The sequence below is a fragment of the Zophobas morio genome, unplaced genomic scaffold, assembly GCF_036711695.1.
Source record: "Zophobas morio isolate AGI-343-1 ecotype UQ-CSIRO unplaced genomic scaffold, CSIRO_AGI_Zmor_V1 ptg000029l, whole genome shotgun sequence".
Classification (NCBI taxonomy): domain Eukaryota; kingdom Metazoa; phylum Arthropoda; class Insecta; order Coleoptera; family Tenebrionidae; genus Zophobas; species Zophobas morio.
In genome coordinates, this window is record NW_026972134.1 from 9,872,672 (window position 1) to 9,897,350 (window position 24,679).

The following is a 24,679-nucleotide window of genomic DNA, read 5'->3' on the forward strand; positions in this document are numbered from 1 at the left end:
TTACGTAATATTTTTTTAGAACAAAAGAAGAAGTTGATGCAAGTCAAATCTTGAACAATAATTCTAGTACGTGTTTTTCAAGTACATGCTCTTCCAGTGAAAAGTGCACGGACAAAGCCTTAATTAACATGTTGTTCCTAAATGTACAGTCTCTTCGCAACAAAGTGGATGAAGTGGATGTTTTTATCAAACATCAATCCTGTGTACGTCTCCTGCTTTGTCTCAGCGAACATTGGCTCACCGCAAGCGAATGGGAAACAGTACATATTGAAGATGTCCGCACTACATCTATATACTGCTGTGGAAATTTAGGCTATGGTGAATCCATTATCTTAGCACACGAAACACTTAACTGCAATAATCTAGAATCTCTGGTAAATTTATCGGTTATCTCAGAATGTAAACTAGCTGTTGTTATGCTAACAGACCTCAATACTATTATAATCTCTGTATATCGACCACCCAAAGGTAATTTCCAAGAATTTTTATATATAATTTCTAATATACTAGACAATATCAAGCTAAGTAGAAATATAGTAATTGGCGGAGATTTTAATATTGTTTTTAATAAAAACGATCAGAGAAATGTTGTTCTCTGTGACATGATGTCCACTTATGGTTTAACCCACAAAGTAAATCATGCTACTCGGGGCAAAAATTGTATAGATAATGTCTTTACCAACCTTGAAACTGAATCTTGTACAATATCTCCATTAAACAGTAGGTTGTCGGATCATACAGGAATTATATGTCAAATTAGCTTGAACAATATGACTCCCCGCAAAGAAAAATTATTGTTACACCAGTTACTCAAATAGGCAAATTCAGCTTGTATCAACTTTTAGAATCTGTAAACTGGAACGAAACATTGAAATTTTCAAATATTAAGAGCACAGATATAAACAACATGTTTCAAAATTTTGTCAACATCTTAGAAATGTATGTATGCATCTGCTTCCCAAAAAAGCAAATTGTTAGTCAAACTAGGGAGAAAAAGATTATATGGTTTAAACAAAACCTCTGTAAATTAAGAAGTCATTATCAATATTTATGTGACTTATACCGAATAACAATGAATATTGAAGTAAAGAAGGAAAGGAACAGCTTTAGACAATGTTACAGAAATAGTATTAAAATCGCTAAGCTTGAGGCCAATGATAATTATATTAAATCCTGCAATAACCAACAAAAAGCAATGTGGTCTTTGATTAATAAAACACGAAAATGTAATGCAAAAAGTGACTCAAATAACTATAAGTTAACGGTGAGTTTAATTCATATTTTTCTAACATGGCATCTAGGATTATACAAAACATTCCGCCATCCTGACCATCATGACCCTGTCATTTTAATGTGTAAAAATGTTAAATGCTTAAATTTTATTAAGTTGAATACCCATTTTTATTTTTCTGAGGTATCTTGTGTCACCGTGCGAGACACCATCAACAGTTTAAAGAATAAGAAAAGTAGGGACATCTATGGGATGCACGTAGAAATCATCAAAAGTGTAAAGGATGTGATTGTGGTTCCTCTAACTAGACTGGTTAATTTGTGCATCAAGCTCTCGGTTTTTCCAAACTGCCTAAAGAAAGCTGTTATAGTTCCAATATATAAAAAGAGAAGCTCCAACGACACGGGACATTACAGACCAATATCGCTATTACCAATCCTGTCAAAAATATTGGAGAAAATCTTGGCAATGCAACTATCAGAATACTTTGAATTAAAAGGGCTGTTCACTAATAATCAGTTTGGTTTCAGGAGAGAGCGAGGTGCATCTGATGCGCTCATGCAGTTTGTCTCTGCAGTGGAAACAAACTTTGAAAAAGGCAACTTTGCTATAGGCAAGTTCCTAGACCTCTCAAAAGCGTTTGATTCCGTTCCGCACGATATTTTAATCAGGAAAATGTTTGCTTATAACATCCATCCTACCAGCTGCAAATTGATAACTTCATTCTTGTCAAGTAGAGTACAAAAAGTTATATACGAAAATACAACGTCCACATTCTTGCCAGTAAAATGCGGCGTACCCCAAGGATCTATTTTAGGCCCATTTCTTTTCTTGATTTACATAAACGACTTACCTGGTTCTATCGACAAAACACTGTCAATACTTTATGCGGATGATACATCGCTACTAACTACTGGTGATAATTTGGATATTGTGATTTCAAACGATCTTGAAGGTCAGTCAAAGGTTAAAAACTGGTTTAACAGTAATAAACTACTACTTAATGACAGTAAATCCGTAGAGATACTATTTACTCTTAAAGACTGCAAAGTGGATTTGGAGAAAACTAGTACCACTTGGTTCTTGGGAATTAATATTGACAACAAACTTTTATGGCATTCGCATGGAGAAACATTGGCTGCCAAATTAATAAAGATAATATATTTACTCCGATAATTAAAAGAACGCGTTCCACAAAAAACTATATTATCTGCGTACGTTGCATTATTTCAGTCCATTTTATGCTATGGTATTATGGTTTGGGGTCATTCTTCCATACATCATCGCTTGTTTTCATTGCAGAGGTGAGCTGCTAGAGTTATTCCCAACTTGAAATATAGAGATAACTGTCAAAACGCACTTCGCAAACTACAGATTTTGACATTTCCATCATTATTTATTTTACAATGTCTAAATTATATTAAGACAAATATCAATACTTACAGAACTCATAGAGAAGTACATTTATATAACACCAGGAATAATGACAATATCTATCCAGAGTATGTACGTTCAACCAGAACTCAAAGTGGCAACAGATACCTCGGAATTCGTTTCTATAACGTGTTACCCGATTATGTTAAGTATTTCTCATCTAGTAAATTTAAAAGTAAAATAAAATTTGTTTTAACAAATCGGGCACTATATAGCATAAAAGAATTTTGGAATTGTGACTTTGGTAAAATATAGTTTTAAGATTTTGGTAATTTGTATTCGCTGACCTGTGCAAAACATGTGTGTATTATGTATTATGCACCAATAAACTCAATTTCAATTTCAATTTCAATACATTAAAGACCAATAACTAATAGAAAATTTGGACATGATTATAAGAGAAGAATGATGATGTTTGATAGTTTGATCAAAAGTGTATTTATGTACGGAGCTGAGATATGGGGATGGAGGGAATATGAAGAAATAGAGAGAGGGCAAGAAAAAAACTTGAAATGGACATTGAGATTGGAAAAGTATACGCCGGGGAATATAGTGAGAGAAGAAACAAAAAGGGAGAAAATGAGAGTGGAAGCAGGTAAAAGGGCGTTTGGTTTTGAAGAGAAGTTTAGTGAGGGAGGTGACTGCAAAATATTGCAAGAATGTTGGAAAGAAATAAGAAAGGAAGGGGGAAAACATGTTTGGAACGAAAGAGACAAGTATTATGAAGGAAAGGGATATCCATGTGAAGAAATAGCGAAAATGAGAGAAATGGGAAGGAGTATGAAAGAAGAACTGAGTGTAAGAGATAAGGATATAGATAAGCAAGAACGCAGATCGAGAATATCGGAGTCTGGATTATAATGCAGAGTATAGAAAAATAAAAAAGGATAAAGTACCAAAGTAGAGAGAGAGAGAGAGTATAAAGGAGAAAAGAATGATGGCAAGATTTAGGTGTGGAAATTAAGAGAAAGAAAATAATTTTTGGATGGATGAAACTGACAGAAGGTGTAGGACATGTTGGAGAGAGGGAGAAACAATAGAGCATATGCTGGAAGGATGTGAAGAATTGAGAGAATCGGAGGAAATTAGGGAAGAAATGCTAAACGAGGATGGAAGAAGAGTGGACTGGATGAAAGAAGTACGGAAGATAAGGGAACTATGGCAACGAGTGGGCAAGCAGAAAGAATAGAAAAATTATTATATAAAACTCGAATATTTATTTTATTTTATTTATTTTTATTGATTTATCTGTATTATGTAGATTAAGTTAATTTGTACCCCTACTGGGAATCTTATTAAGCCAGTAAGGCAAATAATAAATTAATATGATGACATTAATAAAATGAAGTTAAAAACTTTTTGCTACATTTGTATTTTTTTTTAATCCTCACAAAATCACGATCTAAAATTTTATTTTGGCAAAAAAACAATCAAGTAAGCCACGTTTACTGACTCTGATGTAATGACTCACTTACCTAATCCACAAAAAACACGTGTTTTTAGTATCACAGTATTTGTGTTAATTAAATAAGTTTTAGCTTCAAGTGTTTGTTTATACGTCGGAAGAATGTCTCACGTAAAAATTTGTTCGATCTGAATGAGTTTGTCAATTACAGGTATTCCATGGACACTTGCAGATTGTGACATTTTATGTTTTATAAACACTCTTTATAGTTATTAAAACTGTATTTAATGGATGGCACAATAAAGTGCGTACGTCTGTTTATCTCTCCATAGAATATTGCATGGCAGATCTTAAAAATAAGATTATTGGTATTTCGCATTGCCCTGCAAATTCGAAAAAATTGCAATAACGTTGCACGTAGCATAGCAAGTTTTCACCTCTGTTTTTATTAGTATCACACTGCACCTAATATACATACACTTTTTAAAGAAGAAACTCACTCGAAACTTACGCGTAGCACGCTTCTTTACATTTACGTTAGCATTCTATACATGGATTTATATTAACTTATAGAGGTTCTCATAAAAAAATTCACAACATCAAATTCTATAGTGTTTCGAAAATGCTGTAGATAGTTTCGAGCAATTTTTTATTTAGTTTTCATAATTAATTTTGATTTTTCGAGGATATTTACAAATTGTACTCCGATTAAACTCCACTGATAGTTTATTCGTCGTAATTACCTCTAAAACCAAGTATTGTAGCTAGGTCCCAGAGATGTTTTACTTTGTAAAAATTGCAATTTGCGATCGAGCAAACTACTTCCAGTAGTTCCTTACAAATAATAATAATAATTGATGATTATCCTCCATAAAAACATATATAAAAAAGTTAATGTAAAAATTCGTCGTTGTGGCAACAAACATACAAACTTAGACAAAAAACAAAAATTCTAATGTACTCGCTTCACAACTCTGTATATTACATTACTATTAATAGCACTTCATATCTGTCGCCACTATTTTTGACGTCTAGGAAGTATTTTCACGAAATGATTGCGTGGAAAACATTTCTTCACTTATTTATTGTTATATTTAACATGTTGGAAACCGTGCCTGAAGACGTAAACTATTTGAACCTTTCTTACAAAATCGAGTACCCAGATTCAGCAATTTCAAAAACGTCACCTACTATTAAAATTTCCAGAGACGCCAACGCGTTGATTATTTCCGAAAAAGGTTTACGAACGTTGCTTTGTAAATTTTTCGATATTCAATTTAAAATAGATCTACTAAGTCTTGACGACTGTGAAATTGAAGAAATCGAAGCGGAATGCTTTTCAGAAATTCTACGATTTGTAAATGATATTATTTCCTTGAGAAGTAACAAACTCGAAAATATAACAGCAAACACGTTTACGGATCTTAATATTCGACAAATTTGTCTGCAAGAAAATGTTATAAGAATAATTGAAAACTATGCCTTTGTGAACTTGCCACACTTGGAAGATTTGTATTTAGGGCGCAACCAATTGCAAGCATTGAATTCAAATGCTTTTGTGAATGTTCCGAAACTGAGAATGTTAGATTTAAGTAGAAACAAAATAGCATTTTTTGTAGATAATCAGTTCCATTTTTTGAAGAGTACAACAGCATTTACTTGGTTATCATTGGAAGACAACTGCATTACAACAGTTAGCGATAAAATCTTTAATGGTATGTCTGCAACAAATATCAAGTTGGATCTATCCAGAAACCTCATAGAAATTTTGCCAGCAGGAATTTTCAATAATTATGTTTTTATGTCTATTAGTCTAAGGAAAAATCCCATCAAAAACGTATCTGATTCTCTGTGTAATAGTAACTGCACAATAAATATGATTGATATTAGTTGTGATAAAATGGATCCGGTAACAATTACAATGCTTATAAACTGGATAAGCGTGAATAACATTATCCAGCAAGAAAAAACCGACTGTGAATATTCCAAATGTAGTCAACGTCGTGTGGCCGAGTTTATTGTTTTTGTAGTACTTTTCAAGATTCTTTGCGACCTATTTCGACAGCAAATTCCTTAAAATGATTTGGTGTTGTTCCGTCAAACTAAGTAAACTACGAATTAAATTACTAACCTATGTTTGAACACTGAATATTCATAAAATATTCTACTACTCGAACAGAAATGGTTACTATAAATTACTCGTTTAATGTGAATGATCACAGCTTCATTGCAAATTTAAAACCAAGGTTTGTCAAGAAAAAAATTTTTGTACATTGCACCCTAAACAATGGTTGTTTGTTAGCAAAATCTAGTTTATTCTAAAATGTTTCTCTATTTTCCAGAAACATTTTCATTTTACAGCATGTATCATGTAGCCTAAATCTATTCTTCCTAAATATAGCAACATCAGAAAGAAGTTTATTTTTTCATACTTCCCTCAGGTTCCCCAAATACAAAATTAAAAATACATGCAAATACCCTACATAAAAATAATGTTCTACACACCTGCTTTTCATATTCGATCTCAAATACTTTTGAAAAAGTGATCTTTAAAACTGAGCATTAGTCCTATACACGTGGGGCAGTGGAGACTATGTCTTTACTTACACCATATTGTTATTTTAAATAAACATGTTTCTTATTTTGCTGATGGGTATTACTGGTTGCCTAAATCTGACGAGCTTCAGTAAAACCTTTCTTGAGTTCATTAATATGATTTTTGAACATGATATGTTTAATGTGACCCAGCAGAAAATGGAAGAAAGAAACGGGTCTGGGAATCTAGGAGACCAAAAACCAACCGATTTCAAGCGTTCCTCAAAATATTCTTCAAGGTCCGTGATTGTTGCCTTATACTTAAAATTTAAAAAATTACCAGCCAGTATTTCGACAATGAGGAGTCTATGGAATTTGGGTTACAGACTTAACTAACCCAAATAATCATCTACAGTCCCAAACTGTTCAAAACAGTGAAAAATCTAACCTCCAATCCGCCCTTAATTATCCCCCAGATTAATTTCGCAAATCAATATCGCTAAAATGTCACTCACATCCCTCAACATCACATTTTAATCGACTTGCCAAAACGCACCCCGCATTTTCGCCGTCCACCAAAAGAAGCGATTATCGCACACATGCCTCGCATACTTTCTCTTCTTCGACGCGATTAAAACAAAAACAAAAATAATGCAAACGCTATTCCATTGCAGGAGTTCAACGTAGCGAAAGAACAACACATCATCCAGCCTCCCCAAAACGCCTCAGCTCAAGCATTAACTGCTGAATTAATGAAAATGCCGTTGGAGCTGTGTTCGGCACCTCAGGGTTCCCACGCGCTGCAGCACCAATCCAAATCGTATCCCGGAGGACAACCACTTCTGTGCAGGACGCCGAGTGTTTCATCGCAGAGTAGTTTGGATAGCAGTGCGTCGAGACAGGTAAAGGGAAATTAAACGTTTTACACTGTTATTTTGTAAAATGTATGTTGGAGGACCAGCATCTGCGTCAAGGGCTCTGCTCTTGAGTTTGAGATTTTCTAGAGATGTTGCGTTCATTATTATTTAAAAAAAAAATAATCAATGATGAAACTAATAATTATGAAACGTAACATCGTTCGAAATTTCAATGAATAGGGAACCTTGAGTTTTTCTTCTGAAAAGTTTTCAAACTGCGTTATGTAACACCAAAACATGTCTCTCTTATAATACGATACAAAGTCCGTATGTTTTTTGTTCGATATCATAATCGTTTTCAAATGATGAGTTGGAAGATAATTTAATGGCAGCAGTTTAGAGTTTTTATCTTCGACTTAAATGATAAATGTTTTTGATCGAATATTTTAGTAGACTTGACTCGATTATGAAACTGCTATAATGGAAAAAATAACGTAGCAAATCAAAAAGTATCTATAATGTTCCCAGTTAGTGTTAATAAAGAAAGTTTTGAACTGTCACCTCAGCACAACTAAAAATAATAACAATGTTGCAACTTTGTCTCATAAAATATTGAAAATGTCTTGGATTAGTGCCTTTATTTTAGTCGGACATTCTACCCTTCTGTATCTGGGTATTTAAAATAAAATTCAAAATAGTACAATAAAATTCTTGAATATATCTTATAACCCACAAAACCGATTTTACTTTGGAATTTTTCAGACGGTCTTAAGTTTATCGTGAACATGTTAAACCGAAAACCACAAAATATCTGTTTATCCGTTCCACAAATTTGATAACATCAAGACTTTACAACCAACTTTATTGATAAAAACGAAAAATAATGATTAAACAACGTTTATTTATGCTATGAAGGTAACAAGAAGTCAATACATTTTGTGTACATTAGTTTTAAGTGTTACAATATGTGTGACATCTGGAAACTTTTTTAGTTATTAGCAACATTTTTCAATAAACAAAGAAGTAAATCAATACCAACAAATTATTTAAAATCGTTACAATAAATACAAAACCGATGTTGTATATCTTCCCACTTTTGGAACAGCTACTATTTAGAGCACAAGTAACATTGTCGTATTGTGGACAATTTGCAGCATTCAGGAAAATATTATACTTCAGTGCCCATTGCACCATATTTTTCATAGTTTCTAAGTCAATTCTATCACAATCAATCGCAAAATATCCTATGTCACACTTTTCGTCGCAAAGCAAACCTGGAATTTTTTTTATAGGATTCACATGCAGAAAAATACTAAAAAAATGGTAGGAATAATTAAAAAGCGCCGGTGGTAAGATTTCTATAAAATTGCGTGACAAATCCAATGAGATGTCTGCAAAACCGTCAGCTATTCCATCAAAGGCTTTTTCGCTTATGTCGGTTATGTTATTACGTTGGAAATCCAAAATAAGTAATGTGTTAGATTCCAAAAATGCCAAAAATTTTTCTTGAAGGGATTTAATTCTGTTCCTGTCCACATTCAAATTTACAAGTTTAGGGGTGTGCGTAAAGGCACCAGAATTGAATTTTTGCAAGTGATTACTTGAAAGCAATACGTCCCTTAAATTTGATAAATTCGCAAAAGCGTTGTCCTCTATTCTAGTGATAAAATTATTTTGTAAATTAATACTCACTACACCGATGTGAATAAAGGTGCCTGTTTGTATCACTTTAAGTTCGTTGTCTGCCAGATTTATATGATCGACATTTTGCAGCTGCTGAGAAAAACACTCTTCTTTGATCGCTTGAATTCCACATTGATTCAAAATTAGATTATTTACTTTATGCTGAAAATCAAATGCATCACAAGGTAATTTGCGCACACTTATTTTAGAAACTGAAAGGATATATACGTCGTTCGGAGTTTCAATGAATTGAGCGTCATCAGTTCTTCTTTCTGTCAAATTTTCAAACTGCATTGTATAATTCACACTGAGCGGTTCTGAATTCACTTGTAGAACGTTGCATATCAAAAGATAATTCAAAAATTTGCTCCAGAACATTTCTGTCTTGTAATCTACACTTTACGCGATACAACGTCCATATGCTTTCCTTTTTTTACTGGAACTAACGAATTCGTAATCGTTTTCAAATGATGGGTAGCAAGTTAATGTTATAAGTTTTTTATCTTTGGCTTTCGTGATAGATGTTTTTTGATGGAATGTTTTGGTAAAGTGAACTCGATTGTGAAATCGGTATAATCGAAAAAAAAAGTTTGTTACAAGGTAGACTTAGCATATATGAAATTATCTACAATGCTCTCAACTAATGGAAAACTTATTCCACAAAAAATCATTTCGTGAAAATAAACCTAAAGGAAATAGGGAACTGTCACTGTAACACTAGTAAGAACAGTAATAATGTTGCAACTTTTTCTCATAAAGCAGTGTTAAAAGGGAAACGCCTTGATTTGGTGAGTTTATTTTAAACCGACATTTTTATTTAGTTAGCATACAAGGATTGTACATACAGATAGATTCTGCTTGAATCACCTAATGGCATGTTTTTCTGTCAAGAATGCTTTCCTTTTTTTGTAATCACTTCCATTTGGTCTCGTTTTTTTTTTCCTAATAAATTTCAATAGTTTGTCTAAATTTTGTATGGTTACTTTCTTCTTTTGCTGTTCTGGTTTAACATATAATAATTTATGCTATTTTTACTTCCAAAGCCTAAAGTAGGGGTTGTAAAATGATATTTTTGACGAATAAATAATTTCTTGTTTCATGATTCGTACAATATGAAGAAGTAAATCTTCCAATTGTGCCTAGTTGTGGTTTATGGTGTATCGTCTATCGGTCTTTTGTTGGAGATTTTGTTAAACAGACGATCTCCAAAACTACTGGACTGGTTGTTGTAAAATATTGAATGACTACATAATAATCCTTCAATTTCAAAAGCAATGTCTGCACTTTTATTAAAATTTCTTCACCCGTTGCCCTCTTTTCAAAAGTAGTTGCTGATTTCTAACAATTAGGTAATTTAATTTATTTTAATTTGTATTCTAAATTTTGCTTGCGTTCAATGCAAAAAAAAATAATAAATTTAATGGAATTGCAGTTAATTCTGAAAACAGAGCAATTTTACTAATCAAAACGAAAAATAATCTTCACACAACATTTATTTAAGTAATACAGCAAAACAACACACTTTGTGTACGTTAATTTTTAAAGGTTACAATATGTGTCACAAAACTTCGAAACTTGTTTTAATTCTTATCAACATTTTTCATTAAACAAAGAAGTAAATCGATACAAACCAAATCGTTAAAAGCGTTACAATAGACAAAAAACCGTTGTTGTATTTCTTCTCACTTTTAGAACAACCATCATCTGGAGAACAAGTAACACTGTCGTATCGTGGACAATTTTCAGTATTCATGCTAATATGGTTCGTCAGGGCCCATTGCACCATATTTTTCAGAGTTTCTATATCAACTCTGTCACAAGCAAACGCAAAACTATCTATGTCACACTTATCGTCGCAAAGTAAACCTGGAATTTTTTTGATGGGATTCGCAGTTAGAAAAATATTTAAAAAATGATAGCCGTAATTAAACATTCCCGGTGGTAAAATTTCAATAGAATTCCATGACAAATCCAACGTGATGCTTTCAAAACCATCACCTATTCCGTCAAAGGCTTTATCACTTATGTCGGTGATGTTGTTATAGCGGAAATTCAAAAGGAGTAATGTACTGTTAGATTGCAAAAATGCCAAAAATTTTTCTTGAAGGGATTTAATTCTGTTTGAATCAACAAACAAAGTTGCAAGTTTCGGAGTGTACGTAAAGGCGCCAGAATTGAATTCTTGCAAATGGTTGTTTGAAAGCACTAATTCCCTTAAATTTGATAAATTCGTAAAAGCGTTATCCTCTATTGTAGCGATAAAATTGTTTTCTAAATTAATTCCTGCAATATCAATGTCAATGAAAGTGCCTGCTCTTATCACTGTAAGGTCATTTTTTGCCATATTTATGTGATCAACATTTTTTAGCTGCTGAGAAAAGCAATCTTCTGTAACCTCTTGAATTCCACATTTATTCAAAATAAGATAATTTACTTTATACTGAAAATCAAATATGTTACAAGGTAATTTGGACACAGTTATTCTCAAAATCGATAAGAGGTCTACGTCGTTCGGAATTTCAATAAGCTGAGAATCATCAATTTTTCTTTTTGTCAAGTTTTCAAACCGCATTGTGTAACTCACACTGAGCGGCTCTGAATTCACTTGTAAAAAATGGAACAACAAAAGATAATTCAAAAACTTGTTCCAAGACATTCTCGACTTGTAATGTGCACTTCACAAAATACAACGCCGATGTGCTTTTCTCGTACGGCTAGAATTAACGATATGGTAATGGTTTTCAAATGATGGATTGCAAGATAATTTAATGATGTAAAGTTTAAGTTTTTGTCTTCAGCTTACGTTATATAAGTTTTCTGATGAAATATTCTGGGTTATAAAATTTTGCAATTAAAAAAAAAGTTTTGTAACAAGTGGTATAATTTAGAAGAAAAGTTATTTCACATCAGGTGATCATGACATTTTTTACAAATTTTCATATCCCTTTTGGATTTCTGGTAATAATACGATACAAGCAATATTTTCCACCTCACCAACACTGAGTAATTGTATTAAAAAAAAAATGTACTCAATTATATATATATTACTCTTATGTTTATTAAATTAAATTCTTTTTGTATAGCAAATTCAGTGTCCCTTTTTATTAGCACGCTAAAACGAAAAATATTCCAGAACCTTCTTACGACCGACCGTGACCAAAGCTTTTAAGCTTCTCTACCTTTCAGGGCCACCGTGGCTCCTCTCCACAGATCCGCACCTTCGCCCCCGACGGCAAAACACCAGTCCACCAGGAAGCCATCCACACTTCTAGCTACCCCCTCCGCAACCAGAGTCGCTCTCCCTCGCCTCTCCGCGCCGCCTCCCTCGACATCCGCTGTTCGTCCCCCGGAACGTCCACCATCAGCGGCGAGGAGATCCGCACCCCCTCGCCGTCCCAATCTAGTCTGGCCTCCTTGACCGGGACGTCGGTCAGTTCGTGCAACTCACCGATTCCGCCGTCACCGAGGACCGTAGGCCTAGGACGCTGTCTGTCACCACTACTGATACCGTCGACCAGGTCACACACCCCGGAAGTGAACGTGGCCGCACCCCCGGCGAGTCCTCTGGGGGCGATACAGCCGGATCTGTACCTGAGGAAGGACGGGCCGCTGTTCATCGGGAGCAGCCCGAAAGGGGGGCCGAGTTTGGGGAGGCTGCATTTTCGGCTGAAGTATGATTTTGATAGGAGCGACTTGGTGGTACATTTAATAGAAGGTAATTATATTACTGATTAATAAATCAACTAAGAAAGGTTGGTGGTTAAAACTAAAAGTCTAAAGGTTACAGTTCTGAATCGAAAAATTGTAATAATTTTCTAAAATTTTATCGTTATATTGTTTAGACTTTCTTCCTTCTTTCTTTATATTTCTTTCCTACTTTGTCTTGTGGTTTCTCAGGACATCTTTACTGGTTTTATTCGATTAGTAAATTTTCCATCAATTTTGTCTTGTCATTTTAATTTTTGTATTTTCGCATTCATTTTGTCGCCATTTGTCACATCTTTTTTTTTCCACATTCGTTTATTTTCGCCACATAATAAAATAAAACTAAATGTTTCGTTAATATTTGGAAGATATTTAAACTTTAAAAAATATATATCCCTGAAAAAAATGAAGATAACAGAACAGGACTGTTACTGGTACAACTCAGACTTCATATGGGTGTCAATCGGAAGCATCCAAAAACATAAATCAAAAGTCATGCCCCAGTTGATAGTTTCATATGGAACGTCCTAATATGGATATCTGTTAGACTGGACTCGAACATTTAACGCGTTTATGGCTTCACACCAAATTTGACTCCTATTATAATTCAATAGGCCGTCACAGCCGGATGTCTTAAACCCGCTCACCGATACCTACCTGAAAAGACCTGTTCTGGTAAAAGCACAAGGCAAGACTGTACTGGTCTTCTTCTTTTGTGGAATGTCGTACACAATTGGCCCACGTTTCGGCAGTTATTTTGGAAGCTTCTTCCCTAATTGTGTCAATTGTTGCACTACTAAATTTTGGTAATCTTAATAATATTTTCAAATGTGCAGAATAATGATTAAATAATTAACGTACGGAAGAAACATTAAAAACAAAATTACTCTTAGTCCAGTCCTTCGCGTCTCGGCCGTCTCTGGCACGTGGCATGGTTTACATTTACTAAATTTTATGAAAGGTCGGCTGTACAGTACTTTAAACGTCAAAGCCATAAAGGCCTTAAATGTTTGTGCCCAGTCTACCGACAATCTGTATAATTAGGTATTCTATACAATACCTAGGCAATGTATAGAATGCCTAAAACGTTAAGGTAATGTATGAAATATTATTCATTTTATACTTTGCCTAGGTATTCTATACAATGCCGCATGCGCAGCCGGTAATGTATGTAAAAGACGAGAGTAGGTAAGTGTGAGATACGCGAGGAGACAGTTGAAAGTATGATTTTATGCACTTCAAAATGTCACAATAGTTCTTTATGTAAGAATAAATAATTATTTTTTTTACTTACTCCATTCTGAGAAGCCAGTAGATCTATTTCTTATTTTTATAGAACTGTTTTGTTTCCTAAGTTGTTAATACTTGGTAGGTACCTACCTGATTATTTTTGAGAAACATTTTATTATTTTAGCTTACCTGGAAGAATTTTGAGTTTAACGTGATTTATTTAAGTATAAAAATTGTTTTATTTTACACATTACCGATGGACCACCAGGTACTCTATACAATCCCTAGGAATTGTATACATTACCTAGGCAAAGTATGTAATGGATAATCATATTCGTAATATTTCGTACATTGCCTAGAGGCCCCCGATATTCTACACTTTACCTAGGTACTGTATAAAATACCTGAATTATCCAGATTGCCGGTAACACATCCAATGTTCAAATAAATTCTGACTTTAATATTGACGTCTACCTACTTCATATTTTCAAAAAAAAAAAAACTCTCAATCTTCTAAATTGTCATCCTCAAGTGGACACGTGTTGCACGTAAGAAGAAGTAAACAAACAAAAAATAAATTTTAAACATTACCGCAAAAAATTGCTGGGTCAGAAAAAAGAGTTCATATTAGAAAAACAAAACAATTTTTTAACAAACTCCGGGATATATAAACTTCATGAAGTCGGACGATTCAGGAAAATTACGAACTATTTGCATAGACTACATGCAAAATTTCCAACCACCTTCTTTGCAAGTTCAAGAGATTTTCTACTTAAAGCAGCTGGCTGCAGACGTGCTTTGCATCCACAATTTAAAGGATTATAGAGCTGCTTTTATAATTTATCATGAAGTTCCTCTACGACAACGACAAATAAAATATGTTCTTTCATATTCTATTACTTGAAGACACATGTGAAACATGTGGAAACATTGCACATGTTTTTTTATGGTTGTATATAGTACACAAAATAAACATCATAGCGTCTTACGTATATTTAGTCTCATGGTAAGGCTCCGCCATTTCAAAAAAAGTTTATCAGTATTTTACAACCGTTCATAGAATATTTCGAAGAACTGGTAGTATTTTCACAGGGAGAAAACGTGCTGATTTTATTACTTATATTACCCTTTAGAAATAATTGTAAAGTAAATCATCCTCAGACTGACAAAAATGATTGATTATAAGTCGTTATAGTCCAAATATTACTAAAAAAACGTGTATTCTCGAGAGGCTGTTGACTCCCTAAATATAAAAAGAAAGTTTGAAGATTATTATTTTATAGGAAAAGCCTACGTTCAAATCCTGTGGATAATGTTCGTGTTAATTTTAGGTCCCTTACTGTTTTATTTTTTGATAAATTCAAAGAAATCTTGTGTTTTGTTGCTAGATCAACTTAAAAAAAACTTTTAAGCTTTTACTGTTTAATTTCTTAAGAATTTCAAAAAGTCTTGAGTGCCGCAGTGTTTTTCTTTTAATTCTGGAGACTCTGGGGTACCCATGGTGTATTATTTTGACAGCCCATGGAGATTCTTTTTATAAATTATTTAAAACAATTTTGAGGGACTTTGGTATACTATTTTTGGAAAATTCTGACCTGACCTGTTTTTGAGCTAATTTTGGGACCCCGTTTTTTCTTTTTAGAAAAATTTAAAACAGTCTTGAGGTTCTACGTATTCCTGTTTGGAAAGAATTTTAATGAAAGTGCTTTGGAGCCTCTAGTGCCTTTCCTTATAATGATATAAGTTTCTTACAGGCTACATCATTTGCTAAAGTCACTCTTATCTTAACAAGTACTAGCTCCACCCACCCGCCCTCTCTTTTCCTAAAGGATATGTCATTTGTGAAAATCAGTCTTATCCTAGCAAGTACTAACCCCGCCCACCTACCCTGGCAAATGACATATCCTCTAAAAAAAGAGAGCGTGGGTGGGCAGAGCTAGTACCTGCTAGGATAAGACTGATTTTTAGCAAATGAGATCCCTCTAAGAAAATGAAGGCGGGTGGGCGGGGCTAATAGTTGCTAAATCAGTTTATTTTGTTTATTGTCCTAAAAAAATAAAAGGTGGATTTCAGTCACCCTAGTTACTAAGAAATCAGAAAGTAAGCCGGAGGTATTTACGCGTTAGGTGCGTACAATGTTGACAATTTTACTTTTATAAAATTATGTTTTTTTCGTAATCTACATCATAAAGAATTTTTTTATTATGTTTTTGGGACTGCCGAAACCCCCGTACATAACGTACTGATGAGTTAATCTACCATTTTCCAGACACCCGGTATATAACACTAATTATTTTGTGCTTAAAGGAAGGCAGAACAAACTGAACATAATTATACAAACAAAAGAACATTGCCAAAGATTTAACTACAAAAAATGGAAAACATTTCGTTTTTGCTTTAATATGTAACCATAACACTGAAATTTCAACACAATTCTGTAATGAACTTTTATGATTTTATTACCATACAGTTCAAACCTTGCAGATGGTACACTTTACCCCACAGGAGTGTGAAAACTGAACTATCTATATGGGCAAAGTGGTCATGTTCTTCTAAATTATACTTTTAATTTCAGATAAATATATTATTGACAGTGTAAGTGTCTTTAACTTCACATATATAATTTCATTCTATTGTTTTCTGATTGAACATAACAGTTTAGAAACCATTTTTCGTATCCGTTTCTAGTGTTCTGCAAACTGAAAGGAATATTTTCCACAATTATATGGAGTTCGGAAATATCTGCTAGAATATTTTGATATGGGATTATTGTTTAATATTTAGTTAGCTGGGCAAACGTGCCTATTTAAAGGTACAATCCCACAGAGATCCTTTGTCCCCATGAGTTACTTTTTCTTCTTGACTTTTACCCCTTTCTGATGAAATTTTGGAAAATTCATTTGATACATCGTCTACATACATTGTCGACGCTCCTGGAGAAATGTGTCCATAAATTCAGTTAACAAGTCAAAAAATTTATTCACGGCTACTGTATTAAAAGCACCATTCTAGCAAAGACGTATTTTAGGCACTTTCTGGTGGAATTTCTTATTAAAAATCCACATAACCAATCTTTACCCATTAGACCTTGGAATTTTTTGAAGTTGTAAATAACTTACTAATCGTAATAAGTAAATTCGTGTAAATTCGGTCAAGGTGAGACAAAAAAATTTCCGATAAACGACACCTTAATTTTTTCTTATTTTTAATAAATATTGTTATAATAAGTCCTCCAAGTTTTCTATTTGCTGTATTTTTCTTTTTAAATCTTCTCATCAGTAGATATATTCCTTGCTATGTTACAAATCTGAAGATTACCTACAAGATATTTCTTTATAAAATACAATATATAAAGGTTTATTATAAACGGTTTATTACGTTTATTTAAGAAATTCAAGATAAGCCCTTAACACTTCATTAATAATAATTCTTAAACAAAAATAAGTGCTCAATTTGAAGACAGCATAAGTCCACATCACAAAATTTACGACAAATTAGTCTATCAATATCAACTAATTATTTTTACACTACTGGAAAATATTTAACTAAATGCTTAACTCTCTGCAATCACCGAGATTTTTATGACAGTTGTGATAGAAATGATTTTATATTTTTACGTCTTCTATATTTTACGAGGACTGTGTTGTGATAAAAAATATTTTTACAAATAAAATTTTATTGAAAAGTATTATGGCAAAATCCCGTCATTCTACGAAAGTATTTCCACAAATTAAAATACTTTAGAACGTGCGTCTATTATTATTTGTTCAAAAAGACCACTCAACCGGCAACATTGTCTACGGAGATTTTTGGTCCCAAGATGTGCTGTGAAGTTAGGATGATTATGGTTAGTATTCAAAACATGTTGTTTTTGTTTATTTTATTTTGACATTTTTGTCATGAAATTTCAAATTTAATTTTTTTTGTACTACCAACTTGCCACTGTAAAAAAAAGCCCTAGACATTAATGAGCTTTATCCGGTACCAACTTAGTTCAACAGGTGATAGTTTTTTAATATTTGAATTATAGTCCCTAGACATATGAAATACCACAATCCATTGTACCAATGTATTGAAAAGAGATGGTACGACTTTTGCTCAAAAATGGCGACGACATGTCAGCTGATCTGTAAAATGTCAGGTATCGTCGACGAATTTGGCGTGCTTAGTCAGTTATCATTGTTTCGTGAATAAATCTCATTAAAAAATTGGTTTTAATTAATTGCTTTACAAAAATGTTCGGTTGTTGTACAAGGTTTCTACAAATTATTATAAGGTCGAAGCAGGTCATGAAAACGTGCCGCCTCTTAGTTCTCGACTTTATTAAATGCCCAAGGACGCAAGACAAAACGCATTGCCCAAATGCTTCATATCTTATTAAAAATAAAAGTAATTCATTACAACATAAAAGAAACAAATTTATTGCGGTTAAACATCACAGCAAATGTTGAAAATGTTCACCATTTTGTTCAAGACACATGTTCACCCTCTTTTTGATTTCAAAATACCGAAGCCAATACCCATTATTCAATTTCATGTTGCAACAGAAACTCCTGACCGCTGAGGAAATCTTGTCAAAGATGTGGATTCTGCCCAAGTGGTCTCAAATCATCAACAACTTTCTCACATACTGAAGATCTTCCAGGAGATTTCCCTTTGTCGACACTGCCAGTTCGAACAAATCTGTTAGTTACATCTCTAATGTGAACCTCTAACGATGTTTCTTGAATTATTAAATACGATAGCAAGATATAGCAATGAAAGTGTCTTGTTCAACAGACTAAACCACTTTCACGATCTTCGCTTCCTACCACAAAAACAAAATTTTCGTACGCAAGCACCAACACTTTTGAAAACGACTGTTTTTTTTTTTGGTTGTTTTGAGCTTGGATCAACGAGAATTAGTGTAAGTCACACTTGAAAAGTGTTAAAATAATAAAAACGATAACTTTAAATGACAGGTTACAAATGACTTTAATGACAAGCGGGAACTATCACATAATGAGGCATAGTTTCAGCAAAGCGGGATTTTTGAAATCCATGGCCAACCTACGTCCTTAGAATAATTTATAAAAACCCTATATATTTTGATGTAAAAGCAATAGTGCAATGGGTGTAAGACTATTTTGTTTACCAAGTGATGAGAGAAATATATAAATATGTAAAAAATACTCTATATAATATTTAATATCTCATCGTCGTATTCTCCAATACTAAACCTGCACTATTTATTAATTCAATTCAATTTTCTATAATTCACAGTTGTAATAAATGTAGATAAAAAATAACTATGCATAGAAACACGATAGAAATCAATTCTTGTGATATGATACACCCTAATCCAATGAAACTGTGAATGTCTAACAATTACATTAATTACATTTTATGCAATCTGAATTTCAACTGACGGTTTCTGAAATAGAATTATTTAATCTGAATTTCAGTCGATGCCTTTTGAAATACAACTGATTAAACTCAATTATATCTGAATTTAGATAATCTGAAGTCAACTTCATCTTTTCTAAAATACAATTGGAATGGTAGAGCCCAATTTCAAGTTGAAATCTTACTGTTGTTAAATTGAATAGCAATCAAAACTGTAATATTTTAAAGTTGGCAGATAGTTTTGCCCGAAAATGGCGGATGATTGCGGTACTTTATATATCTAGGGACTTTTTTTTTAATAAACAGCAAAATGGGCGGCACAATCCTGTCCATCAATCAGGTGTATGGGTGTATTCGCCCTTCTCTTGATATTTTGGTGCGGTAATGTTTTTAAATATTTTGATTTTATTTTTGAAATATCTTTTCTGTCAAATTTTTTCAAATAGATTTTGTGAGTTTCTGAATATTGTAATTTAGTTGTACGTAACTTCTATCTACAAAATGGTGGATGCGCCGGGCTAGTGATATTTTCATATTTGGGGGCGACAACGAAACAGTAATATATGTCCCAAATTGAATTCCTATCAGTGTCAATTTTTTTCAGAAATGTCACTTAGGTACTGGCAACAAAAAAATTGTACATACTCAAACTCAAGAAACAGTTTGTAATGCTTATATATAACTACATGCCACGAATTTTTTCCGGCGAAACCGTAGCGAAGAGCATAGAACAATTGTTCGAGTACACAAAAATATCTACCCACAAGTCAAAAAACACAAAACATGGCAGAACAAGAATATAACGCCAGTTATTGGTTCACAAAAAAAAAAAACACAAAAAATGTACCATTACTAATTTGGCAGATAATGAATGAAATGATTGTAGAAACATTATATCCAATTTTCAATTTAGTAAAGGATGTCGAGTAACAGCAAAACATTTAAATCAGAAATTAAAAAAATTATCTTGGAATTGAAGGTAGTAATAACTCGTCATTTCGACAGAAAAGTTTTGCTTGAACCTAATGAAAGTTTATTATTACTCAAGTGACTGGCTACCTATTTTATTTTTAGATGAAACTTGTATTCATGCAGGTCACAATAGCTCAAAATGTTGGACTGATGGCTCCTCAAAAAATCATTTGGCCCAGATTTCAAAAGGCTATTGTTGGGAGTAAAAACTATGACTATCACGATTATATAAACTCCGGAAATTACGGCAGGTGGTTAAATGATAAATGAATTCCTAAGTTGCTGCCCAATAGAGTGATAGTGACTGATAATGCATTTCTTCACAATGTATCGCTACACAGTGTCCCAACATCTAATTGGAAATGACAAACTGGCTTAACAAAAAATATACCATGTGATTCGAACAATTTTAACATTGCACTTCATGAAATTATTAGAAGACCCACAAAATTGCAGTATTTGTTAATCTTCATTTTTAATAATTTCTTAAAACTCCTATAAATTATCCCCATTTATAACGTTTATAGAAAAAATGACCAAAACAGTTCCATTTTATGACCAAAACAGTCCCATTTTATGACATTCATCAACGTCTTTTCATCATCAGAAAATATCTCTACCACAGTAAATGCAAAACAGTACAGACCCAAACTCTCATGTCAATTAATGAATTATTATGTCTAAAGTCCAAAACCCCCTTACGTTTAAAACACCACGCAAAAAACAAAAACCCACCCCGCACTCAACCACCACTCCAAATAAAACTTCCTCAAACACGAACGCTCATAAATATTCGATCTCTGCTCCTCTCCTCCAGCTCACGACCTAGCCGGAAGCGACCAAGGAGGCTTCAACGACCCCTACGTGCGCCTAGCACTGTCACCGGAAGTGGATTCGCGTAAACGTCAAACGACGATCCGTCGCAACGACCCGAACCCGTTCTTCGACCAGCACTTCAAGTTCCCGATTAGCCACGAGGATCTGCAGTCCAAGATGCTCATCCTGCAAGTGTTCGACTACGACAGGTTTTCTAGGAACGACGTCATCGGAGAAGTGAGGATGAGCATGGACGAGTTCGACGTCACGTCGAGTATCGAGGTGTGGGGCGAGATCACCAAGAACAAGAAGCCGCCAGAGGAACTGCAGGAGGTGCTAGTGTCCTTGAGTTACCTGCCGTCGGCGGAGAGGCTGACGGTGGTGTTACTGAAGGCGAGGAACTTGTTCTTGCCGCAGGAGAAGGATAGTGTAGGTGAGAGAGAATAATTTCTTTGATATTTATTTATTGAAAACTACCATAACGTGGTTGTGTTAAAATCTGAATACATTCTGGTGTTTTGGGTCTTAGAAATCTCGGAGTACATCGTAAATACATAATATAGTATATCCAAAAACCAAAATCTCAGTTAAGCGTTGTCAGTGTTCCAAATACTTAAAAATTCATTCCCTTGGCTCTAACATTAAAGAGTCAACATCGAACAAAAACAAAAGGAACATGTCAGCTAAGTTTCCAAATTTTTTCTATTCAAATTAACTAGCTGATGTTATTTTTGAAAAACGACACCCGTCTCTTTCGTCTTGCAATTTCGCTACAGCAACTACAGTCATTATTATGTTATGCAAGGAAAAAATTGTCCAATAATGACTGCGTGTTGCTTTTTCTGTTGAATACACCCACCTTTGAAAAGCCCTTAAAATTTTGCTACGCCAAACTAACAAAATAACGACTGACATTGTATTCCCTAACGCACACGATCTAAAATTTTCTGCAATTTAAAAGAACACCATAACAAATTTCCGCCAATTACACATCGAAATAGACGCAACCTTTGAACTTTCTTTACTTCGCACCTTAGTGCGCCGCCTTTTCATGCAAATAATTAATTCAACACTTTTCACGGCAAACACTGCAATGCAATTTCCTTTAATGATAAGACAAAGCGGATTCTGTTTTCTCATGATATTCGTCGCAGTTTTCTTGCTCGCTGCCTCCTCCTAAATAAAATACATACCGCCACCCCGTGGGTTTGTTTTGTACACATCATTAAATGTCAGTCTTTCTTTCAAATATTTGCTTTTCAGATCCATTCGTTAAAGTGTATCTTCTCGTTAACGGCAAGCGAATAAAGAAGAAGAAAACAGCCGCAAGGAAAGGTAGCTGCAATCCAGTGTGGAACGAAGCACTGACCTTCAGCCTGTCGGCATCAAACGTTGCCAATGCTGCCATTGAGGTAAACATTTTTTGTAAAAGATTCGAACTTATTTTAACACTTTGTATCTGTAAGTTAAACCTAAAGCGGAAAGGCAAATGTGCTTCCGAATTCTTAAAAGAGTATTTGTACTCGTGTCAGACAAGCAGGAAGGATTAATAGACGGAATAAGGAAAGCTGTGATAAAAGGATGTTATACATTGCGGAGATATGTCTTTGAGGTAGAAAAACGTAAGGTTATCAGCCACTTTCGCCGTAAAACACCGACAGACAACAGGTGGGCTATAGATCACTTAAAAGACTGCAAACATTACCGTAATGTTCAATAATTTTTTTACTCTCCAGAAGCTACTACCAAAAGCATTTTTCTTAGAATCTCGATTTGCGTCAAATCTCGCCTTGTAATCGCTGAAGGTCCCATTCCGGCAGTTTCATCCCCAACTTTTCTTTATCTTCAGCTAATTTAGTGCTAAACGATCGATTAAACGCTTTCCGACGCCCACCCCTTGATTAATCTATTTTTAAGTTAATTGAAAATTTTTGATAGTTAATTTGTAATTGTGACGAGGGATATTCAGAGCCGGCAAAAGCTGCCGACGTCACTAACACAAATTTGATTTTTCTTTGAAGCAAAAGATGTGTCACTCTTCGCCCCATCCTACGCAAATATCGGAGGAGAAGTGGATCAATCCCGCTAGTTTTCGTGTATGGGATTTTCTGACGGCCTTTTAGATGTAATATATCAAATCTGGAGACTTGAGAAGTGATATAATTGGTTTAGACAGCCTGATAAATCCCGCACATTTTACGATAAACGCTAGAGAGTAGCAAGAAGTGGAGCGTACATCAACATATAAACGATATCTTCGTTATTTTATCAAGTTTTATTATGATACTTGTTATTTAAAAATGCTTAACGTCGAAAGTTAAATATTATTACAAAGACAAATAACAGTGAAAGTTCGGAACAGAAAACATTGTCATAGGTTATAATAAAATCACTGAGCAGAAGCAATGATCCCGTAAATAGCCTACGCTGAAGATCCATTCTTTGTTAATATAATGAATCAAAGTATTCTGACATGTTAAACATCTAAGAATTTGAGGAATTTGCACATTATTTAAATAATTTTCTAAATAATAGAGATTAATTCTTAAAAAAACAATTACTTTACTTTGTCCTAAGCCTATTTACCCTTGGTGGTGTGGTTGAGTTATTATCTTGGTTTCCTATGCCTCTGTTTTATGGTTGCCTGCATATCTCGTTCCACTGAATGTCTCTTTTCAGCAGCCACAACTTCTTCTGTCCACATTTATCTTGGTCTTCCTCTTCGTTCTGCTAATTGTATTTTTCCCCTAATTAACTTTTCTTCGAACTGAACTCTCTTGCCCCATTTTTATTGCAAGTCCCAGACATTTTAGTTGTTTCTCTTATATTAAAGTTTGTACTTGGTGAAGTACTAGTTTTTCTCTGAACGCGGTGTTATTTATTTTCCTTTCGATTTTTTTGAGGAACCTCATCTCGACGCTTTGCACCTCAAGAAAAGTTTGTGGTTCCCCTAGTAACCTGTGTTCCTGTTTTTCTTCGAATTCGATCTAACTTTTTTTTTATTAATGTTTTAACTTTATTTCTTTCGTTCTTACATACTACGTAATATTGTTAGCTTTTTGTTTCTAAATAGGTATATTTTAAATTTTTTATTGTATGATTCCACCAGTGACTCCTTTTTTGCTTCCTATTTGAAATTTGTATTGTTCCATAAACTTTTTAGCTGCTGCGAGTAAATACTGCTTTTTTTATTTCTTTTTTTTTAATCTTCAAAAGCTATATTTTTCTTCTTTCTTGTCATCTTCATTTCACCCATACACAACTATTAGTAGGTAGTCCTCCTGTCCTTCCTTGATGGTAACTGGCAATCTCCTTTCTCTTACGAACCTCTCGTTTTTGACGTTAATCATTTTTTCTCCCTTGGTTAATTAGTACCACTCCAGTTCTCACATGCTTACTCTAGACCATATTATCCAATAACCATTA

The 24,679-nt window shown here is 33.8% G+C and overlaps 1 protein-coding gene across 2 annotated transcripts in view; it reads left to right on the forward strand.

Moving 5' to 3' along the window:
• The window catches only part of Sytbeta (Synaptotagmin beta), a 141,838-nt gene that overhangs the window by 112,088 nt on the left and 5,071 nt on the right, over positions 1-24,679 (forward strand). For both annotated transcript variants that reach the window (XM_064066857.1, XM_064066858.1), the window contains 4 exons: positions 7,280-7,507; positions 12,332-12,860; positions 21,255-21,686; positions 22,517-22,665. In XM_064066857.1, coding sequence (XP_063922927.1) covers positions 7,280-7,507; positions 12,332-12,860; positions 21,255-21,686; positions 22,517-22,665 — 1,338 coding nt within the window. The remainder of the gene's footprint in view (positions 1-7,279; positions 7,508-12,331; positions 12,861-21,254; positions 21,687-22,516; positions 22,666-24,679) is intronic.